Source organism: Pan paniscus, chromosome 5 (assembly GCF_029289425.2).
Source record: "Pan paniscus chromosome 5, NHGRI_mPanPan1-v2.0_pri, whole genome shotgun sequence".
NCBI classification, from domain to species: Eukaryota; Metazoa; Chordata; class Mammalia; order Primates; family Hominidae; genus Pan; species Pan paniscus.
In genome coordinates, this window is record NC_073254.2 from 21,826,651 (window position 1) to 21,844,133 (window position 17,483).

The 17,483-nt window shown below is 41.6% G+C and overlaps 1 protein-coding gene across 7 annotated transcripts in view; it reads left to right on the forward strand.

Moving 5' to 3' along the window:
* RREB1 (ras responsive element binding protein 1) overlaps positions 1-17,483 on the forward strand; it is a 144,553-nt gene that overhangs the window by 79,077 nt on the left and 47,993 nt on the right. For all 7 annotated transcript variants that reach the window (XR_010112377.1, XM_063605137.1, XM_034961403.3 and 4 more), the window contains exons 5-6: positions 1,476-1,565; positions 3,170-3,333. Coding sequence is in view for 6 of the 7 variants with exons in the window: in XM_063605137.1 (XP_063461207.1) it covers positions 1,476-1,565; positions 3,170-3,333 (254 nt within the window). In the remaining variant the exon portion in view is untranslated. The remainder of the gene's footprint in view (positions 1-1,475; positions 1,566-3,169; positions 3,334-17,483) is intronic.

Sequence of the window (17,483 nt, forward strand, 5' to 3'; positions counted from 1 at the left end):
TGCTTGTCTATTAGTGGTTGTGAAAAAATCCTGACGGTTCTGTATAGAGTTTAGCACATGGTAAGTGTGCAGTAATTGGTGTTATTTGCAAGGAGCAGAAACTCATTCAAATGAATGCAAGTAAAAAGAGGTCTATTGAAAGATGCCCGAGGATAGGAAATGACCCAGAGCCTAGACAGAGCATCCAGCCCTAGGGACGGTGCCCTCCATCCCGTTGGGTTAACACTGACATCTTCCACACTGCTTTCTCCTGGCTTGGGCTTGCCCAGGTGCAAGCCTCCTTGGGTTCAGCCCTACCTCTCCCTGAACTTTCAATTCAAGTGCTCATAATCACCCAACTTAGTAACTTAGCCATCCTCAAACCTGGGCACATATCACCATCATCTGGGGAGCTTGTGAGACAAACAGATTTCTGGGGTTCTACTCCCCCAACCCCAGTCCCCCAGTGACTCCGATGTGGCACGTCCAGAATCTGGTTAAATGCATAGAAACCAACCCCCCAGGTGATTCTGCTGATCTTCAGAAATCTCTGAGCATCCCAACTCCAAATTACTGGGAGAGGTATCCAAGCCTAGGTCCAGTTAGTTTTGGGTATTGAGACAGGAACCCGTGGTCTTAGGGACTGTGGGGGTGAGGAGTCAATGATGCACACAGCCTAGAACTCTGCATGAATTATTTGGAAAGAGGATCTGTAGCATAGGGTTAGTGAACGACATTGGCTTTTTCTGAAAAAGACAAAACATACTGCTTGACCTGTGCATTCTGAGGGAACATAAAAGGAGCCCCCTCACCAAGTAGTGAGCTGGTTCTTTTGTCACCTTCTGTGGAAGTCTTCAGTTTGGGTTGGCATTCCTATCAAAGTTGTCGTGATAAGGACAGCAATTTTCTCAGTGTGACGTTTTTGTTGAGTATTTATGAGCAGTGTTAAGCAGATGCTAGCAGTGGGCAGGGGCATGCCCACTGGGTGCACAGCTAGGCACTGAGGGCTTCCCTCTTTGTAGGGTGGGCTCTTCTGATGAGAACCTTGTTATCTCTCATGTGTTCTTGGAGACCCTGAAACCTGTTGCAAAATAGCCCAGGCTGGACTTGGGGAGAAATGTATTCCTTTCTAGCTCTTCCATGAGTCAATGCTTAATTTTTCACCATCACAGATTATTAAGTGGTGTCTGTGTACTTAGAATGCTAGTATTGATTGAGTACTGACTATGATCCCAGCACTGTTCTAGTGCTTGGCATGTGTTAATTTAACCTGCATCACAGCATGGTGTGGTAGGTGGTACTGTTTTTCCCATCTTTCAAATGAGGAAACTGAGGCAGACAGGGCAGTGACTTGCACAAGCTTATACCTGGGCAGGTTCTGGAGCCCATGCTCTCAGCTACATAGACACAAGTGCTTATTACACTTATTACAGAAAGAAAAGGCACTTGTTGACTGTGATTTGAAATTTATCTTCCCTTTTAATCTTTCTTTTTAGGAAACGAAAGAGGAGAAGTCTTCCTATAACTGCCCCCTGTGTGAGAAGATTTGCACTACCCAGCACCAGCTGACCATGCACATTCGCCAGGTAGATTCCCACTGTTCTTTTATTTTATTTTATTTTATTTTTTTTTAGTCAAGTGCAGTAATGAGAAGAGGGGGAAGAGTAGAACAAGGAGTTAAACACTCACTGTGAGCAATCAGTTGAGATAACTCACTACCTTTGGACCAGCCTATTTTTGATCTAAATTATTCTTCCTTAAGCACAGGGCAGGGTAATTGGATTTTAATGGATGAGCTGTAGCTGTGCCTAATTTAAATTTAGTTTTCTAAATAATTTTGGGAGGTGGTTATGAAATGACTTTTGTATATGCATATTCCTGTGACAAAGTCTTAGGTCAACACAGAATTCCTTTTTGGCTGGGTGCAGTGGCTCATGCCTGTAACCACAACACTTTGGGAGGCCAAGATAGGCGGATCACTTGAGATCAGGATTTGGAGACCAGCCTGGCCAACATGGTCCAGACCAGCCTGGCCAACCCATCTCTACCAAAAATGCAAAAATTAGCCAGGCATGGTGGCATGCACCTGTAATCCCAGTTACTTGGGAGGCTGAGACAGGAGAATCACTTGAACCCGGGAGCAGAGGTTGCAGTGACCCAAGATTGCGCCGCTGCACTCCAGCCTGGGTGACAGACCGGGACTCTGTCTCAAAATAAATAAATCTCAAAATAAATAAATAAAATAAAATAAAATAGAATCGCTCCCCCCCACATGTGTGTGTGTGTGTGTGTGCGCGTGTGTGACGGAGTCTCGTTCTGTCGCCCAGGCTGGAGTACAGTGGTGCAATCTCAGCTCACTGCAACCTCTGCCTCCTGAGTTCACATGATTCTCCTGCCTTAGCTTCCCAAGTAGCTGGGATTACAGGCGCCCGCCACCACGCCCAGCCAATTTTTTTATATTTTTAGTAGAGACGGGGTTTCAGCACGTTTATATTAGTATAAACGTACATAACACAGAAGGAAATCTACTCAGCTTGGGGTCTTTTTTTGCTTTTCTCCTTTATTATGAGATTTACCCTTCTTCTCCTGCTGTGGCCAATTCATGACAAAATATTGATGAGTGTAGAACAGTGAAGGATTGATGACCTAGTAAAATCATGACATAGTACTGAATTAACATCAGGTTACTAAAGTAACTCGGGTTTGAATAGAAATGTTCCTTTTTACCGTCTTTCAGAGGCCAAAACTCTACCCTGTGCAGGTTTCAGTTCTCTTTCTCTGACAGCAGGCCTGAGTCATCAAATCTGAAGAAGGGACGTTGACTCCTTTAATGGAAGGACATATTTCCTTCACTGTTGAGTGTCCTTCGGCTTGTAGGAGTTAATATATGTGGTCACTGAATCTGTATGTGGTTCAAAGAAAGACCTGGGAAGGCTCTACTTCTTTCTGAGCCTTTCAGTAGAAGTAGTTTTCAAAACAATGTGGGAATGGAGGAATATCATACAAAATATTTATTTGCCTGTTTTCCTGATACATTTTACCCCTTCAGAAAGATATTTAAAATGAAAGAGAAACACATAGCCAAGAAAGTTCATTGGTTTTTTTAATAAAGCTCTGGATCTGCATTTCCTAAGAGCTGAGCTTCTGATGCACTTTCTTAAGTGACCGCTGTGACCATTGCTTTCTGCAGCACAACACAGACACTGGAGGAGCCGACCACTCATGCAGCATCTGCGGCAAGTCACTGAGCTCGGCCAGCTCCCTCGATCGCCACATGCTGGTGCACTCTGGCGAGAGGCCTTACAAGTGCACTGTGTGTGGCCAGTCATTTACCACCAATGGGAACATGCACAGGTGGGTGAGGGTGCCCTTTGCTTGGGGGGTTGGCTGGTACTTGGAGGTTGGCAGGCAGGACAGTGGCCTCTGAGCCTTCAGAAGACTTGCCTAAAGGTACAGAAAGTTCTGGAGCTCTGTCCATTGTATGGAAAAACCAGAGATGCACACTATCTCTGGGGTATTAGAGGTGAAGTACCTTGGCAAGGTCTGTGGCCCTTCAGAGTTCCTCAGGATGAAACACAGAGTCATTTCCCCTCTGCCGATTGGAGTTGGTTGGTTGTTTGGGTGCTAGAAGTGGGCAGATTATCACATGTAAGAGAAGAACTTTCCATGAGTAGCATCCACGTAACCCTGCCATTTAAAAAATATTTGCATATGCCTACCAGATTCCTGACAGACCTTTTCATTGCAAATAAAAACAAAAAGTCTGGGACCTTTTAATAAATAGTTAAGTGGCCTGGTCCTGGAGCTTCAGGATAAGATAGGATAAAATTAAGAAAAAATCTGATAAACATCAGGACATTAATTCCTGAGAGAGAAAGATGCTCACTCAAGTGGGAGACAGCAGAGTGGTAGACATATTAAAATTGTTTGGGGTGAACCTATGGAAAATAGAGTTTACAGGCTGATCATACATGTTTTGAGGGGTTTACTTTTCCATATTCCTGTCCAGTCCTTATTCTGCTTTCTTTTAAAAAAGTTGAGTCACATTTGTTACATGTTTATTTCAAAAGAAAACTTTATATAACTACTATAAAATTGATATGCTAGTTATATTTGGTTATATAAACACTAAAATGAGTTGGGCCAGTTTATTACACGTACACATGGGACATACTGATACAGCGGTTAAGTTTCTTGATTTGGGAACTAGGACCTGAATTCGAGTCTCAACTGCTACTTGTAAATTTTCTATCCTCAAGCAAGTTACTTAACCTCTTTGTACTCCAGTTTCTCATCTTTAAAATGAGGTTTTTTTGTTTTATTATTTTCTTTCATGCTATTTTGACCCCCCAAAACGAGATTTTTAATCGTACCTACATCACTGGATAAGGCTGAGGATTAGGTGCTAATTAGTTTAGCATACAGTTCCTGGCACAAACTAAGCACTCAATGTTTATTATTATTTGGGTTTCTAAGTAATGCTGCAGTAATTTAAAGCCTGTGTATATCTCAGTCTAAACTCTTAGAAGTGAGGTATAGTATGACTTCATGAAAAGTGTGAATATTTTAAGAATTTACAAAGTGTTTTGCTTTTTATTTTCTCATAAATTTCAGTCCTGATGGGTTATTCTCTTTGCCCCTCATCTCTTCCTGGGACTGTTTTTGGGTACAAAGGAATTGAATAGTGTTACTATTTTACAATACAATATTTTGCATTTTAGCTTTTTATTTTTTTACCACCATGTTGGCCTGTTGGTATCCTTTATTTTTGCCTTCTGTTTAGGTCTGCTCGTTCTACACCCCACACCCCCAAAAAGTCCTTTGTCCTTTACACATTTGCCCTTCTCAGAATCTGGTCCTAGAGGTATTGCCTGTTCCCCTCTTGGGGGTTCCATCACTTTTTCCTGCTGAGCCTCTGCTCAGTGGAACTCCCCATGGGCCAGCTCCAAGTTGGCAGGGGCAAGTGGGCACATTGGTAAAGAGGCCCCTCCTAGTGGCGTTTTGGCCCTAACCACTGACCACTGTGATCCTCCATGAGACATCTCTTGATGGTAGGCCCAATCACTCCTGATTCAGACATTTTCTATTTTGAGACATGATTGAAATAAACACAGCTATAAAAGGCGTAGTTATTGTCTTCTACAGTAACCTGTGTGGCAGTGTGTTTTTACAAATAATCATTGCTGAAACTGTGGTGCTCTGGGTGTCATATCTGTATTACGTGAACACATGTCTGTATTCACTTTTCATTTTTTTTTTTACATCTTACGGTATAATTCATACATCATACATTATACCATGTAAAGTGTGCACTTCAGTGGGCTTCAGGTTCTTTTTTATTGTTAAATAATAGTTCATTGTAGAAATATGATACATTTTACTTATCCCTTGATCAGCTGATGGACATGTGGGTTGTTTCAACTTTTTGGTTATTATGAACAAAGCTGCTGTTGACATTGTTGTACGACATTTTGTGTGGGCCTGTGTTTTTATTTTTCTTGGTAGACACTTAGGAATGGAATTGCTGGGTCATATGGTAAATCCATGTTTAAGTCGAGGAATTGCCAAACTGTTGTTAAAACTTTCCATTTGGGGGTATTGCCATCATAACAATACTAACTCGATCCATGAACATGGGATGTTTTCCCATTTGTTAAGTCGTCCTGAATTTCTTTCAACGTCTCATAGTTTTCAGAGTACAAGTTTTATATCGGTTAAATTTATTTCTAAGTATTTTATTATTTTTGGCACTATTATAAGTAGAGTTTTCTAATTTAATTTTTCAGTTGTTCATGGCTAGTTAAAATTTATATATTGATTTTGTTCCTTCCAACCTTACCTCATTTATTCATTCTAGTAGTTACTTAGTGGATTCCTTATCCTATACCATGTCTGTTATTCATTTTCTCGCCTACTTGCCCTGGCTAGAACCTGCAAAACAATGTCAAATCGAAGTGAAGAGAATGAACATTCTTTTTTTGTTTGTGATCTTAAGGAGAAGGCATTCAGTCTTTCCCCATTAAATATGATGTTAGTTGTGGGTTTTTAAAATAAATGTTCCTTACCAGTTTGAGAAAGTTTCCTTCTTTTCCTAGTTTTTTGAGTGTTTTTATTATGAAAAGGTATTGGATTTTGTCAGATGATTTTTTTTTTTTTTTTGCATCTATGGTTGGGTTGTTTTTGTCCTTTATTCTTTTGTTGTTGTTGTTGTTCGTTTGTTTTTTTGAGATAGAGTCTCATTCTTTCACCCAGGTCACAGTGCAGTGGCGTGATCTCGGCTCACTGCAACCTGCGCCTCCCGGGTTCAAGTGATTCTCCTGCCTCAGCCTCCCGGGTAGCTGGGACTACAGGCGTGCACCACCACTCCTGGCTAATTTTTGTATTGTTAGTAGAGATGGGGTTTTGCTATGTTGGCCAGGCTGGTCTCGAACTGCCGACCTCAGGTAATCCTTCCGCCTCAGCCTCCCAAAGTGCTGGGATTACAGGTGAGAGCCACCACGCCTCACCCCAGATTTTGTTTCTTCTTGAGTCAGTTTCAACAATTTGTGTCTTTCTAGGAATTTTGGACATTTCATCAAGTGATACAATTGGTTGGCATACAATAACTCATAATATCCTTTTGTAATCCTTTTTATTCTGTAAAGTCAGTAATAATTTCCTTTCTTTCACTCCTAACTATAATAATTTGAATCTTCTTTTCTTCCCTTAGTCAATCTAGCTAAACATTTGTAAATTTTATTGATCTTTTCAAAGATCCAACTTTTGGTTTCATTGATTTCCCTCTATTCTGTTCTCTGTTTCATTAAATTACTGTTCTAAACATTATTATTATCCGTTTTCTGCTTTCTTTAGGTTTAGTTTGACCTTTTCCCAGTGTTATAGCAAAGTATAAGGCTGGATTATTGACTTGAGAACTTTTTAAATACAGGCTTTTATAGCTATCCATTTTCCTATAAGCATTGCTTTAGTTGTTTCCCATAAGTTTTTGTATGTTGTGTTTTCTTTTTCATTCATCTCAGCATATTTTCTAATTTCCCTTGTGAGTTCTTCTTTGACCCGTTGGTTATTTAGAAATGTGGTCTTCAGTTTTCACAAATTTGTGACTTCTCAAATTTCTTATTAATTTCTAGTTTCATTCCATTATGGTCGGGGAAATTCATTCCATTAATTTGTTACTGATTTCTAGTTTCGTTCCATTATAGTTGGAGAACGTACTTTGCATGATTTCAAACTTTGTGGACGTACTGAGACTTGTTTTAGTACCTAGCATATGGTTTATCCTGGAGAATGCTCCATCTGTTTGAGAAGAATGTGTATTCTGCTGTTGTTGGGTGGAGTGTTCTGTAGATTTGCTGTTGGGTCTAGTAGGTTTATAGCATTGTTCAAGTCTTCCATTTCCTTATTGATCTCCATTTATTTTTATGTACTCTGCCTTGTAAGGATTGTATAATTATTATCCCATTTTGCAAATGAGGAAAGGACTAAAGTAATAGACAGTGCTAAGATTTGAATAAAGGATATCTGGCTTCAGAGGCCATGCTTTTAACTACCACAGATTGAGTACCCCATATCCAAAATGCTTGGGACCAGAAGTGTTTGGGATTTTGATTTGTTGTTTTTTTGTTTTGTTTTGTTTTTTGGAATATTTGCACATACATAATGAGGTATCTTGAGGATGGGACACAGATGCAGGTCTACACACAAAATTTATATATGTTTCATATATACCTTATACACATAGCCTGAACGTAATTGTATGCAATATTTTTGATAACTTTGTGCATGAAACAAAATTTTGACTGGGACCCATCACATGAAGTAAGGTGTGGAATTTTCACTTGTGGCATCATGTCAGCACTCAAAAAGTTTTGAATATTGAAACATTTCAGATTTCAGATTTTCTGATTGGGACGCACAGACTGTATGTGAGAAATAATTGATGTAGCTTTTGTGTCACTTTGCATATTAGAAAAAAAGCACTCTTTCACTCTTTTCCTCATTCTCAACACAATTCTGTGCTGTTATAGAATGTTATTTTCAATGTTAAACTATTTCTGTCATCCCAGTAGCATATTCTATGTATAGTGAGCATGGGATAGTTTTGGGGGCAGCCATTTTGACTGAATTTTATTACTCTGTGTTGTTTGGGTTTACTTGGATAGTCTTAGAAATTATTTTGAATTTTTTATAGCATAGCCCTTGGTACTATTCTAAGATACATTTCTCATTTATGGTCATTGTATTTTGGAGTTGTTTATAAATATTTTTTTAAAAGCAGGCATTGGCCGGGTACGGTGGATCACACCTGTAATCTCAGCACTTTGGGAGGTTGAGGCAAGTCCATCACTTGAGGCCAGGAGTTTGAGACCAGCCTGGCCAACATAACAATATCATGTCTCTACTAAAAATACAAAAAATTAGCCGGGTGTGGTGATGTGTGCCTGTAGTCCCAGCTCCTCAGGAGGCTGAGGCACAAGAATCGCTTGAACCCAGGAGGTGGAAGTTGCAGTGAGCCGAGATCTTGCCACTGCACTCGAGCCTGGGGAACAGAAGAAAAGCAGGCCTTGGTGCTACTTGTTTGTGCTAATTGTTGGTTTTCTGGTACTGATTTTCCTTATTTTGAGGCACCTTGAATCAGAGGAGAGGACTAAATTGGGGCTAAGTTCTAATCTTAGTTCTGCAGAACTTTGTGGAAATCTCTTAAATTTTCGACACTTTAACAGAATGGCTTAGTATTACCTCATATTGAACTTGGGCTCAGATTTAAGAATGTTTGTAAAAGGGTTCTGAAGGTTTACAGTGTACTATGGACATGCCCTAGGTAGAGGGAGTTTCTGAGTCTGTATTGTTAGAGCTGAAACCACCATAATGACAATCTAAGGAAGTGTTCCACTACTAGCTGTGTGATCCCAGACAAGTTACCTGACACCTCTGTGTCCTAATTACTTCATCTGTAAAAGGTAGTATTATCCGTACCTACCGTATGGGAATGTTGTGATGATCAGTAAATACTACATGCAAGGCACTTGGGGTAGTGCTTGTTAAATGGTACATATCAATAATGGTTACTACTCTTTTATTGTTGTATGTGCCAGAGAGGGAAAATATATTGAGTAAACATTCATATAATGCCAAAAAATAAATTGAGTAAATTGAGAGTGATTTCTTTTAAGTGTGCTTGTTTTACTTTTTGCTACACTTAATCTGTAATTTAAGTAATAATATATTTGAAATACTAGGGATTATCATACCACATTTATTATGTCTTTGCAGAAAGTTGCAAATAATGAGTTAAAAGAACATTTGGGTTTTGGTAAATCACATAAAAGTCATTACCATTTCATTTGTTAGCGAAACTGTACTTTTGAAAAAAATTATAAAAATGTGAGAACACTTACAAAAATGTGCCAGAGAGAATGGAGTTAGATTTATTTGCCCCGGTGGATCTGTTCCAGAATCTGAGACTCTAGTAGTGAGCTGTGATCTCTCCCAAGCAAATACCTGTGGACCTGTGTTACATTAATCAGGGGCCAGAACTGCCCTGGGATGTGTGTGCAGGAATTAAAAAGAGTAATGCAACCCAGGTCCTGAGAAGTATGAAAGGAAATCAGTCGATCTGTGAGAGTTTAGTGCTTAAGATCAAAGTTCTTTTTCTTGTTTCCCTTCCGCTACCACTGCTTCCCAAGGTCTGTTGGCACCTGCTGGGATTGGGTAGTGCACAGGAATTCCCTCATGGGGTCTCCAGAGCCGATGCTAAGCTGAGGGATCCGAGAACCTCTGCCTCAGCTTCCCAGGACACCCACACCCAGGTGCCTCCGTTCCATCTTGTTTGTAACCCGTTTGAGGCCCTCCCTCAACTGTGCCAGTTTCGTCTGACATGGCCCTGTGCTCTGATTTTTGACTCTTCCCCTGAGGGGCACAGATTGGGTGGGCCCTCTGCTGCGGCATGATTCTCTGTAGCGTAGATTTCTGGAGTTCCGTTTCTCTGGAGGCTTGATTCCACAAGGCTGGTCTGTGCTCTGCTCCTCAACAGCACAGTTGACAACTACACAGCTTACCCTTCCCCCTCCTCCTGCTCACCCCCTGCTCTGAAGGCTGTCCACACGCACACGTGGGATGCACACCTCCGTGTGTGTGCACACTCTTCCAAATGAGCCCAGCCCTCCGGTGTTGCCTGCTTGAGGCAGATCTGGGCTCCACCCCAAAGTTTTTTTTTTTTTTTTTGCTGAAACACTCGGCCTCACAACACAGACTCTGAGGACTACATCCTTTCAAGTTTCAAGTTACTCTTAGCTGATATTGAGGTGCCTTTATAGAGCAACTCACTCTATTTCCTTTGGCCTGTAGTCATTTTATGAGTATTTGTTAGTTATCTGTATTTGTAATGCTACTCAGTCTTTTTGTAGAGTTTCCTTTATCTTAGTTTTATAAGAGGACACTCAGAATTGTTATATTGGTCAAATAAAGTAAACTTCACAGAATGAAGGTAGCATATTAAATTATGTGTAGTCATTGACAGTTGCTTTGTAGCACTGATAAAGCCTATAACTTACTATACTTTTTTCTAGTAAATAAATTTACTTGATCTTTTAAAAGTAATTATATTTTGGCAAGTAGGGAGATGAGAGTGATGCTAATTCCAACTTATTTTGAGAAAGGTTAGGATAAAGACCTTTTTAATTTATTACTTATATTATTTTAATTTATTCTGAGAAAGGTTAGGGTAAAGACCTTTTTAATTTATTACTATATCTGGTACAGCTTTGTGAGCTGCCACTTCCCTGTATGCAGATTCTCCTGTGTTTGAGGTTTGAAAATCCTTTGTCCCAAGCCTTTCTAACCACAGCTCAGTTGCTGAGCAGAAGAGTAGGTTACCATCAAGTACAAAACATGTAGCACGGAAACATCACTGTGGATCCAGCTTTTAACTTCCCAGAACTCTTTATCAGTTGCTCCCACGTTGAAAATTTGGATTGAGTGGTGCTCGTCTTCCAAAACAAACTTGGGAAACTGAGCCAGAGCACGCCTCTGGGAGAGCTCAATGTAGGAAAAAGGGCATTGAGCTTTGCAGTTTGCAAAGCTTGTTCCAGAAAGTGCTGAGCTGCAAAGCTGTGAAGAAATGATACTTGAAACAGAGGATAGAAATGTGCCTCATTTGGAATAAAGCCTGTCTCTAAAACTGGTATTTTCCTTTTAAAATTGCCTTGGGAAAATAGGAAATTAATTTTCACTTTGCTCCTTATTTTACAGACTGTAGACTTTTAATTTTAAAGAGTTGTGGAGCATGTCTTACATTTAAGGGCATGCTTAAGACCCTGGCAGGGGCAAGCTTTCATGACTAACTTCACTGATTCTTTGAAGAGTAGGGATGTGTTCTGATTTCAGCTGTCATTAGAATGGTGAAGATGGGCCAGTACTTTGGGAGGCCAAGGTGAGTGGATCACTTGAGGACAGGAGTTTGAGAACAGCCTGGCCAACATGGCAAAACCCCATCTCTACTAAAAAAAAACAAAAATTAGCCAGATTACCCATAATCCCAGCTACTCAGGAAGTTGAGTTCACTTGAACTCATGAGGTGGAGGCTGCAGTGAGCTGAGATCACACCGCTGCACTCCAACCTGGGCAACAAAGCGAGACTTTGCCTCAAAAAGAAGGGTGAAGATGAAGAAGGGAAATCCTTGGAACATCATCTAGTTGTTTCGTTGCAGGCTTTTTTCCTGCAGCCATAGGCATGATTTTTTCTGTTGCCAAGTATGGGAGACATAGGCCCTGAGGATGCCCCTGGACATCAGGATAGGCTTCAGGAAGAGGCTTATATGTTCCTATTATGCTTGAAGAAAATATTAGCTGTGCAGAAATGTGACCTGCTCCATGACAAATGAGACCACGAAGGCTCTGAATTTAGCATGCTACTCTAAGATGCTTAGGCTAAGCCAGCCCTTGGCGCACAACTGCAGTTGGGTATCTGGAACAGGTGGCCAGTATTAAATGAGACAAGGAGCAGAGGTAGCACAGTGTCTCTGAAAGCAGGGGACAGTCACTTCTTTACCCTCAGTTCCCCGCAAGAGGAAGGGTCCTGTGAACTTCCATCATGGTCGTATCAAGTTTCTGAGGACACCCTGTAGCTCGTTCTGGCGCTTGCTGCTTCTGAAGGGTGGAGGTGACCACTCAAAGGTTCAGTCAGTCCCATCTTAAAATTAATGTCATAATCACCAGGTCCCTGTCCCTCTTGACATATTCTTCTGCAGGAAGGAAAGTATCAGGACAGTTCACATGGGAATAAATTATATATTTATTTGTAGGATAAAAATCTGTGGGTCACCCTGCCCCGGACTGTGTGAATGTTTTGTTTCCCTTGAAATACTTCTATGGAAAAGAAAATCTTAAAAGCATTTCAGTTGTCTACATCCAAGGGGGAAGGACAAATCAAAAGCAAATGTCCTTCAGGGATGCTCAGAGATCTTAACACATTTAACTCCACTTAGAAGGACATAAATGTTCTGTGCAAAGACTGTTGAGGGGTTCGTGTAAATGTGATTTTAATGGGATATACGTAGTCAGCATAGCTGTATGAACTGTATATATCTCCTTATATATGTTGGGCATTTAGTGAATATTTGGTACTGTAGTTTCATTATTGATAATACTTGGGTATCAAAGCAGTTTTCAGCATATGTTAGTACTCTGAACACTAAAATAGACATACTTCTGGTATAATTTAGAAAGCTTTTCTTTAAGAAGGGCTGAAACTTCTCTTTTCAACCAGATTAAAAAAAATATGTAAGTGTAATATCCCATTCCATGATCATTCCACTTAATATGCTTTTCACTCTTGAGAGTGCACCTTGGTAAGAGGCCCATAATCTTCCCTCCAGAGTGGAGATTTTCCACTAGATAAGACATGGAGAAAAAGAGCGGATATTTACAAATCTGTTTATTGCAGCAGAATGTCTGGGCTACCAGTTCCCCCCAGTAGCATTATTAAGCTTTCACCACATAAGCTTATTGATTGATTAAACAAATTTAGCCTTTCTTTACATCTTGTTGGCTGGATTTGAAACCTGGGTGCTTTTGTTTTTACTTCAGTAGTGGTTTAAAGAAGGGCGACATTTTCTTTGGTGCTTCTGAGTCCTCTGATAGCTCCGCCTAACTTTTCTGGCCAGGGCTGATAAAGGATACTCCCTGGAATGGTCAAGAGCCTCAATTTCTTCATCTTTAGTGGGGGTAACGTTTACTCACAAAATCTGTTAGAAGGATTAAATGCTGTAACATATACTCAAGCCTCTGGCTCACGTTAGGTGCTCAACAAATTGTAGTTCAAGGCCTTCCTTTCTCTTCTCCCTTAAGATATTTAACCCAGCAGTTCCTTATACATACTAGTTCAGCAGATGGATTTACTAAAGTGAGAAAATAGACTCCCAGCTTCTTAACAACTGGGGCAACATAGACTGCATTCTAAGAACCCAAGAACCTGGTAACAGTGCTGTGTATCATGTGCTGAATTTCCATGGCCAAGTTGTGCAAATCCTTATTATTTGAACACTTGCCTTTTTTTCTTCTTTTTTGATTGCTTGTTCTATGATGTTTACATATATATATGTGTGTGTGCTTGGGTTTTGTGTGTGTGTGTGTGTGTGATTTTTTGTTTTGTTTTGTTTTGAGACGGGGTCTCACTCTGTCTCCCAGGGTGGAGTGCAGTGGCGCCATCATAGCTCACTGCAACCTCAACCTCCCAGGCTCAAGCGATCCTCCCACCTTACCCTCCCGAGTAGCTGGGACTACAGGCACACTCCCCCATGCCTGGCCTGTTTTTATACTTTCTTAGTGTGGATTTGCATTAATACTATTAGATGAGATTCTGTGGTTCTTTCCAGAATTTTTACTTTGCATTTTAGAAATCTGTGAATAATCGAAAGCTGCCACTATCCTCTGAGAAAAAGGGTAGGCAAATGTGATCTGTCACTGAATTTTATTCTTCAAATTAGATAAAAAGTGTAAGAAAATTATCAAAGCTAAAAGTTGGCCAATTTTAATTGACAGTCTCTTGTGTAGCCTGTTTTTTGTTTGCTAGACTTGACCTTCCTCAAAACATTTTTCCCTTTTACTTTGTGTTTTTTTCTTTTCTAATACCCTTTAACAATCAGCACAGCTTATTATATATATATGTGTGTGTATATATGTATGTATGTGTGTGTATATATGTGTGTGTGTGTGTGTGTGTATTTTTTTTTTTTTTTCTTTTTTGAGATGAGGTTTCACTCTTGTCGCCCAGGCTGGAGCGCAATGGCACAATCTCTGCCTCCTGGGTTCAAGCAATTCTCCTGCTTCAGCCTCCCTAGTAGCTGGGATTACAGGCATGCGCCACCATACCCAGCTAATTTTGTATTTTTAGTAGAGATGGGGTTTCACCATGTTGGCCAGGCTGGTCTCAAACTCCTGACCTCAGGTGATCCGACCACCTCAGCCTCCCAAAGTGCTGGGATTACAGGCATGAGCCACCATGCCTGGCCTATTTTATATTTTTGAAGAAATATTTGAAAAACCTCTTGTGGCCGATGCTTACTTTTGATTTAGAATTTCTCTCTGAATTGAATTGACCAAGTTCAAGTTCAGTTATGCCAAAGAGCATAACAATCATAAAACTGTCCAAGTGGACACTGTCCCCTCAGTGGACATGTTAAGCAACAATCAAGCCTTTTTCGTCCTATCACTGGTTCTCAAATTTATGATCTGGTTCATAATTAGTTTTTTATCATTTGGCCAACTGGATGCTAATATTTATAACTTAAGTTTTCTTCTGTTTTAGCAGAGTTGTTGTCAGTTTGTGTTTTGGAAAGGAAATGCAAAATAAATTTTATCTTTAATGCAAGCAGTACAGTATTTTTGACATATCTTGTTGAGGTATTTCAGCAGCTCAGTCTTACCGGGTAAAACTGGTGGATGGCAGCAGAATCTGGAACATCGTGCTTGCCCACACTTGAACAGCAGGCAGTGGTGAGAGTGAGAAATTAGGTTAGGGAAGGTTAGGGATGGGCTTGCTGGGGGTAGGATGACTAGCAGGGAGCTGGCCTCTGCTCCGGAATGCAACATGCCCCGGTGTCCTCTCCCACCATGCCCCTCGTCTGATGCACTGAGAACTTTGAACAGGTCCTGAGTGTGTGTCCAGTTTAGTTTCATAACACGAAAGTAGCAAAGTCAAGAGGGAGCCTGACTTCCAGCATTAGATCACAAAATGAAACCTGTAGGGAGCTGGCAGCATTTCCACCGTAGCACTTCACAGGGCTTTATACCTTACATTTTTCCGCCTTTGTTTAAATATCCAACCTGTCCGACCTGTTCGGGCTGAACAAGCTGGTGCTAGCAAACACCGAAGCGTGCCCACTCACTGTCAACCTTTTTCTGATGTGTTAAGGAAGGTGATTAGTGGCAACATTGTCCCCCCCCCAACCCCCATCCCACACTCCCCACTGAAACATGAACAGGAAGCACTGAAGTCTTAGCCTGTGTATTCATGACACGGATCCTCATCTCACCTTTGGCATGTCTGTGTGCCTGTGGGCCATCCTCAGCTTCTCTTGGGGCTCTGGGATGCTTAATGGAAAGGTTGTTGGCCTTCAGTGGAGACAGATTTTGTATTTCCTTAAACCGGAGATTCAGTTGCATAATGGGTTCATTGGTCCTGTGGTGTCAGCACTTAATTCTTCCTCTTCATGCTTATATAACCCAGCTTGCTCAAGAGGACTGCTGTTCCAAGTTTATGGGTGGGAAAACTGAGGTCTGCAATGCTGCAGGTTCTTCTGGGGCCCTCCTCTCCAATTTCTGTTGGTAGATGGTGTACTGTTCCTCCCTCGACATCTCTGGAGAACAGAGGCCATGTGTGCACCATGTCCATCCGTTTTAGATAAAAGTGGCTATAGACGGCCTTGGTCATACAGAAGGGCTCTGTCGCCTGGTTGGTCTTGGGAGGTGTCATTTCTCTTTGGATTCATTTATATTCATTCTCTCTCCAATCTTGGTTCCCCTTTCCTTGCCAGCAGTTTCTCAGTGGCCCGTAAGTAATATAACACAACATCCCCAGAGTGGGTGGCTTTCCTTTTTCACTACGCTGCTTCTTGCACTCGCCCACGGCACCTTCCACTTTCCTTGTGGGCGCGTGGCCGACCATCTGGGATGGCCCCACCCGTGCATTTCTTGTTCCTCTTTTGGAACTGGCTGAGGAGTAGCAGTGACTTAGCACTGCCCTATCATGAAGATAGTCATCTCTTCCTCCTGCACAGAAAGTGAGTAAGTAACTAGGTCCTGCCTTCTTGAAGACACCTCAAGTGATCGCCTTTCAAGCTGAAGTGGGAAATGGCCCGTGACTTCAGCACTTCCCTCCTCCTACAGAGCTTAGGTGTGGGGATTGGGGTGTATGATTTTAGTCGTTGCCCTGGGAAGCTGGTCTCTGGTGGCCGGCGATGGCTTCCCTCAGAGGGGACAGCTCTGGGCTCTTGAGGTCACTTTGGGAATGATGACTTCCGTTGGGGCACCATCACCTCAGACTGTAATATGGGGATATTCAGCATCCCTGCTGGGAGAGGCCAGCCATGAGTGTGGGGATTTGGACCCCAGGCTGCATGTAAATGTTGAGGAAACTGAGGGAGGTTAGCCTGGGGAAGAAGAAGAGGCCATGGCAACACAGCAGCTGCCCTGAGGTGTCTAAGGCCTGTCCGTGGGAAATGAGAGCCTTCCACTGATGTCTCTGGACTCACCCAGGAAGGTCCTAGCTGGCCGATTGTAGTTCTGTGTTAATGAGAGTTCTCTTTGGGTGAGAGGAACATCAATTCATCCAACTTCTGAGGTCTTTTGTTTGTTTTTAAGAATGTCTGACTTTGTATGGACATATTACTATGTATTTTTGTGGATTTTGTAAATAGATGTGGGGACCAAATAACATGAAAATTTATTTTAGCAAAACACAAGCAGGCAAGGGAAAAAGACAAGCACAGGAGGATGTAGGGTGTTACTGATTCAAGGGTAGGGCAGTTAGGAATCATGTCTAGAGTAAAAGATTTTTAAAAGGTTAGTGCTGGTTCATGTGGACTGCCAACACCTCTCTACCCCCTACTGGATCTGAAAGTCAGGAGAGGAGGAAGGAGCTGTAGAGGCAGCAGAGAAGGGCCCTCAGTTTTCTAAGTAGACAGTCATTAGCAAGAGAATGTCATCCCTCAACCCTTGGCCCAGGAGTTTGAGGCTGCACTGAGCTAGGATTGCACCACTGCACTCTAGCCTGGGTGGTGCAGCAAGATTCTATTTCCAAAAAGAAAAGAATACATATCCTTCAGGCATTATAATTCTAGCTCAATGCATCATTAAGGAAGTATCTGTACCAAGAATGCAGAAGGGTCTTTACCCAGGACCAAGATAGAAAAGGAAGTGCTGTCTCCAAATACTGCCAAGGAACCTGAGGTAGGAGAGCAGAGATGGTGGTCCAGCCTGGAGAACCGTGACCCCATGCCTGGGTT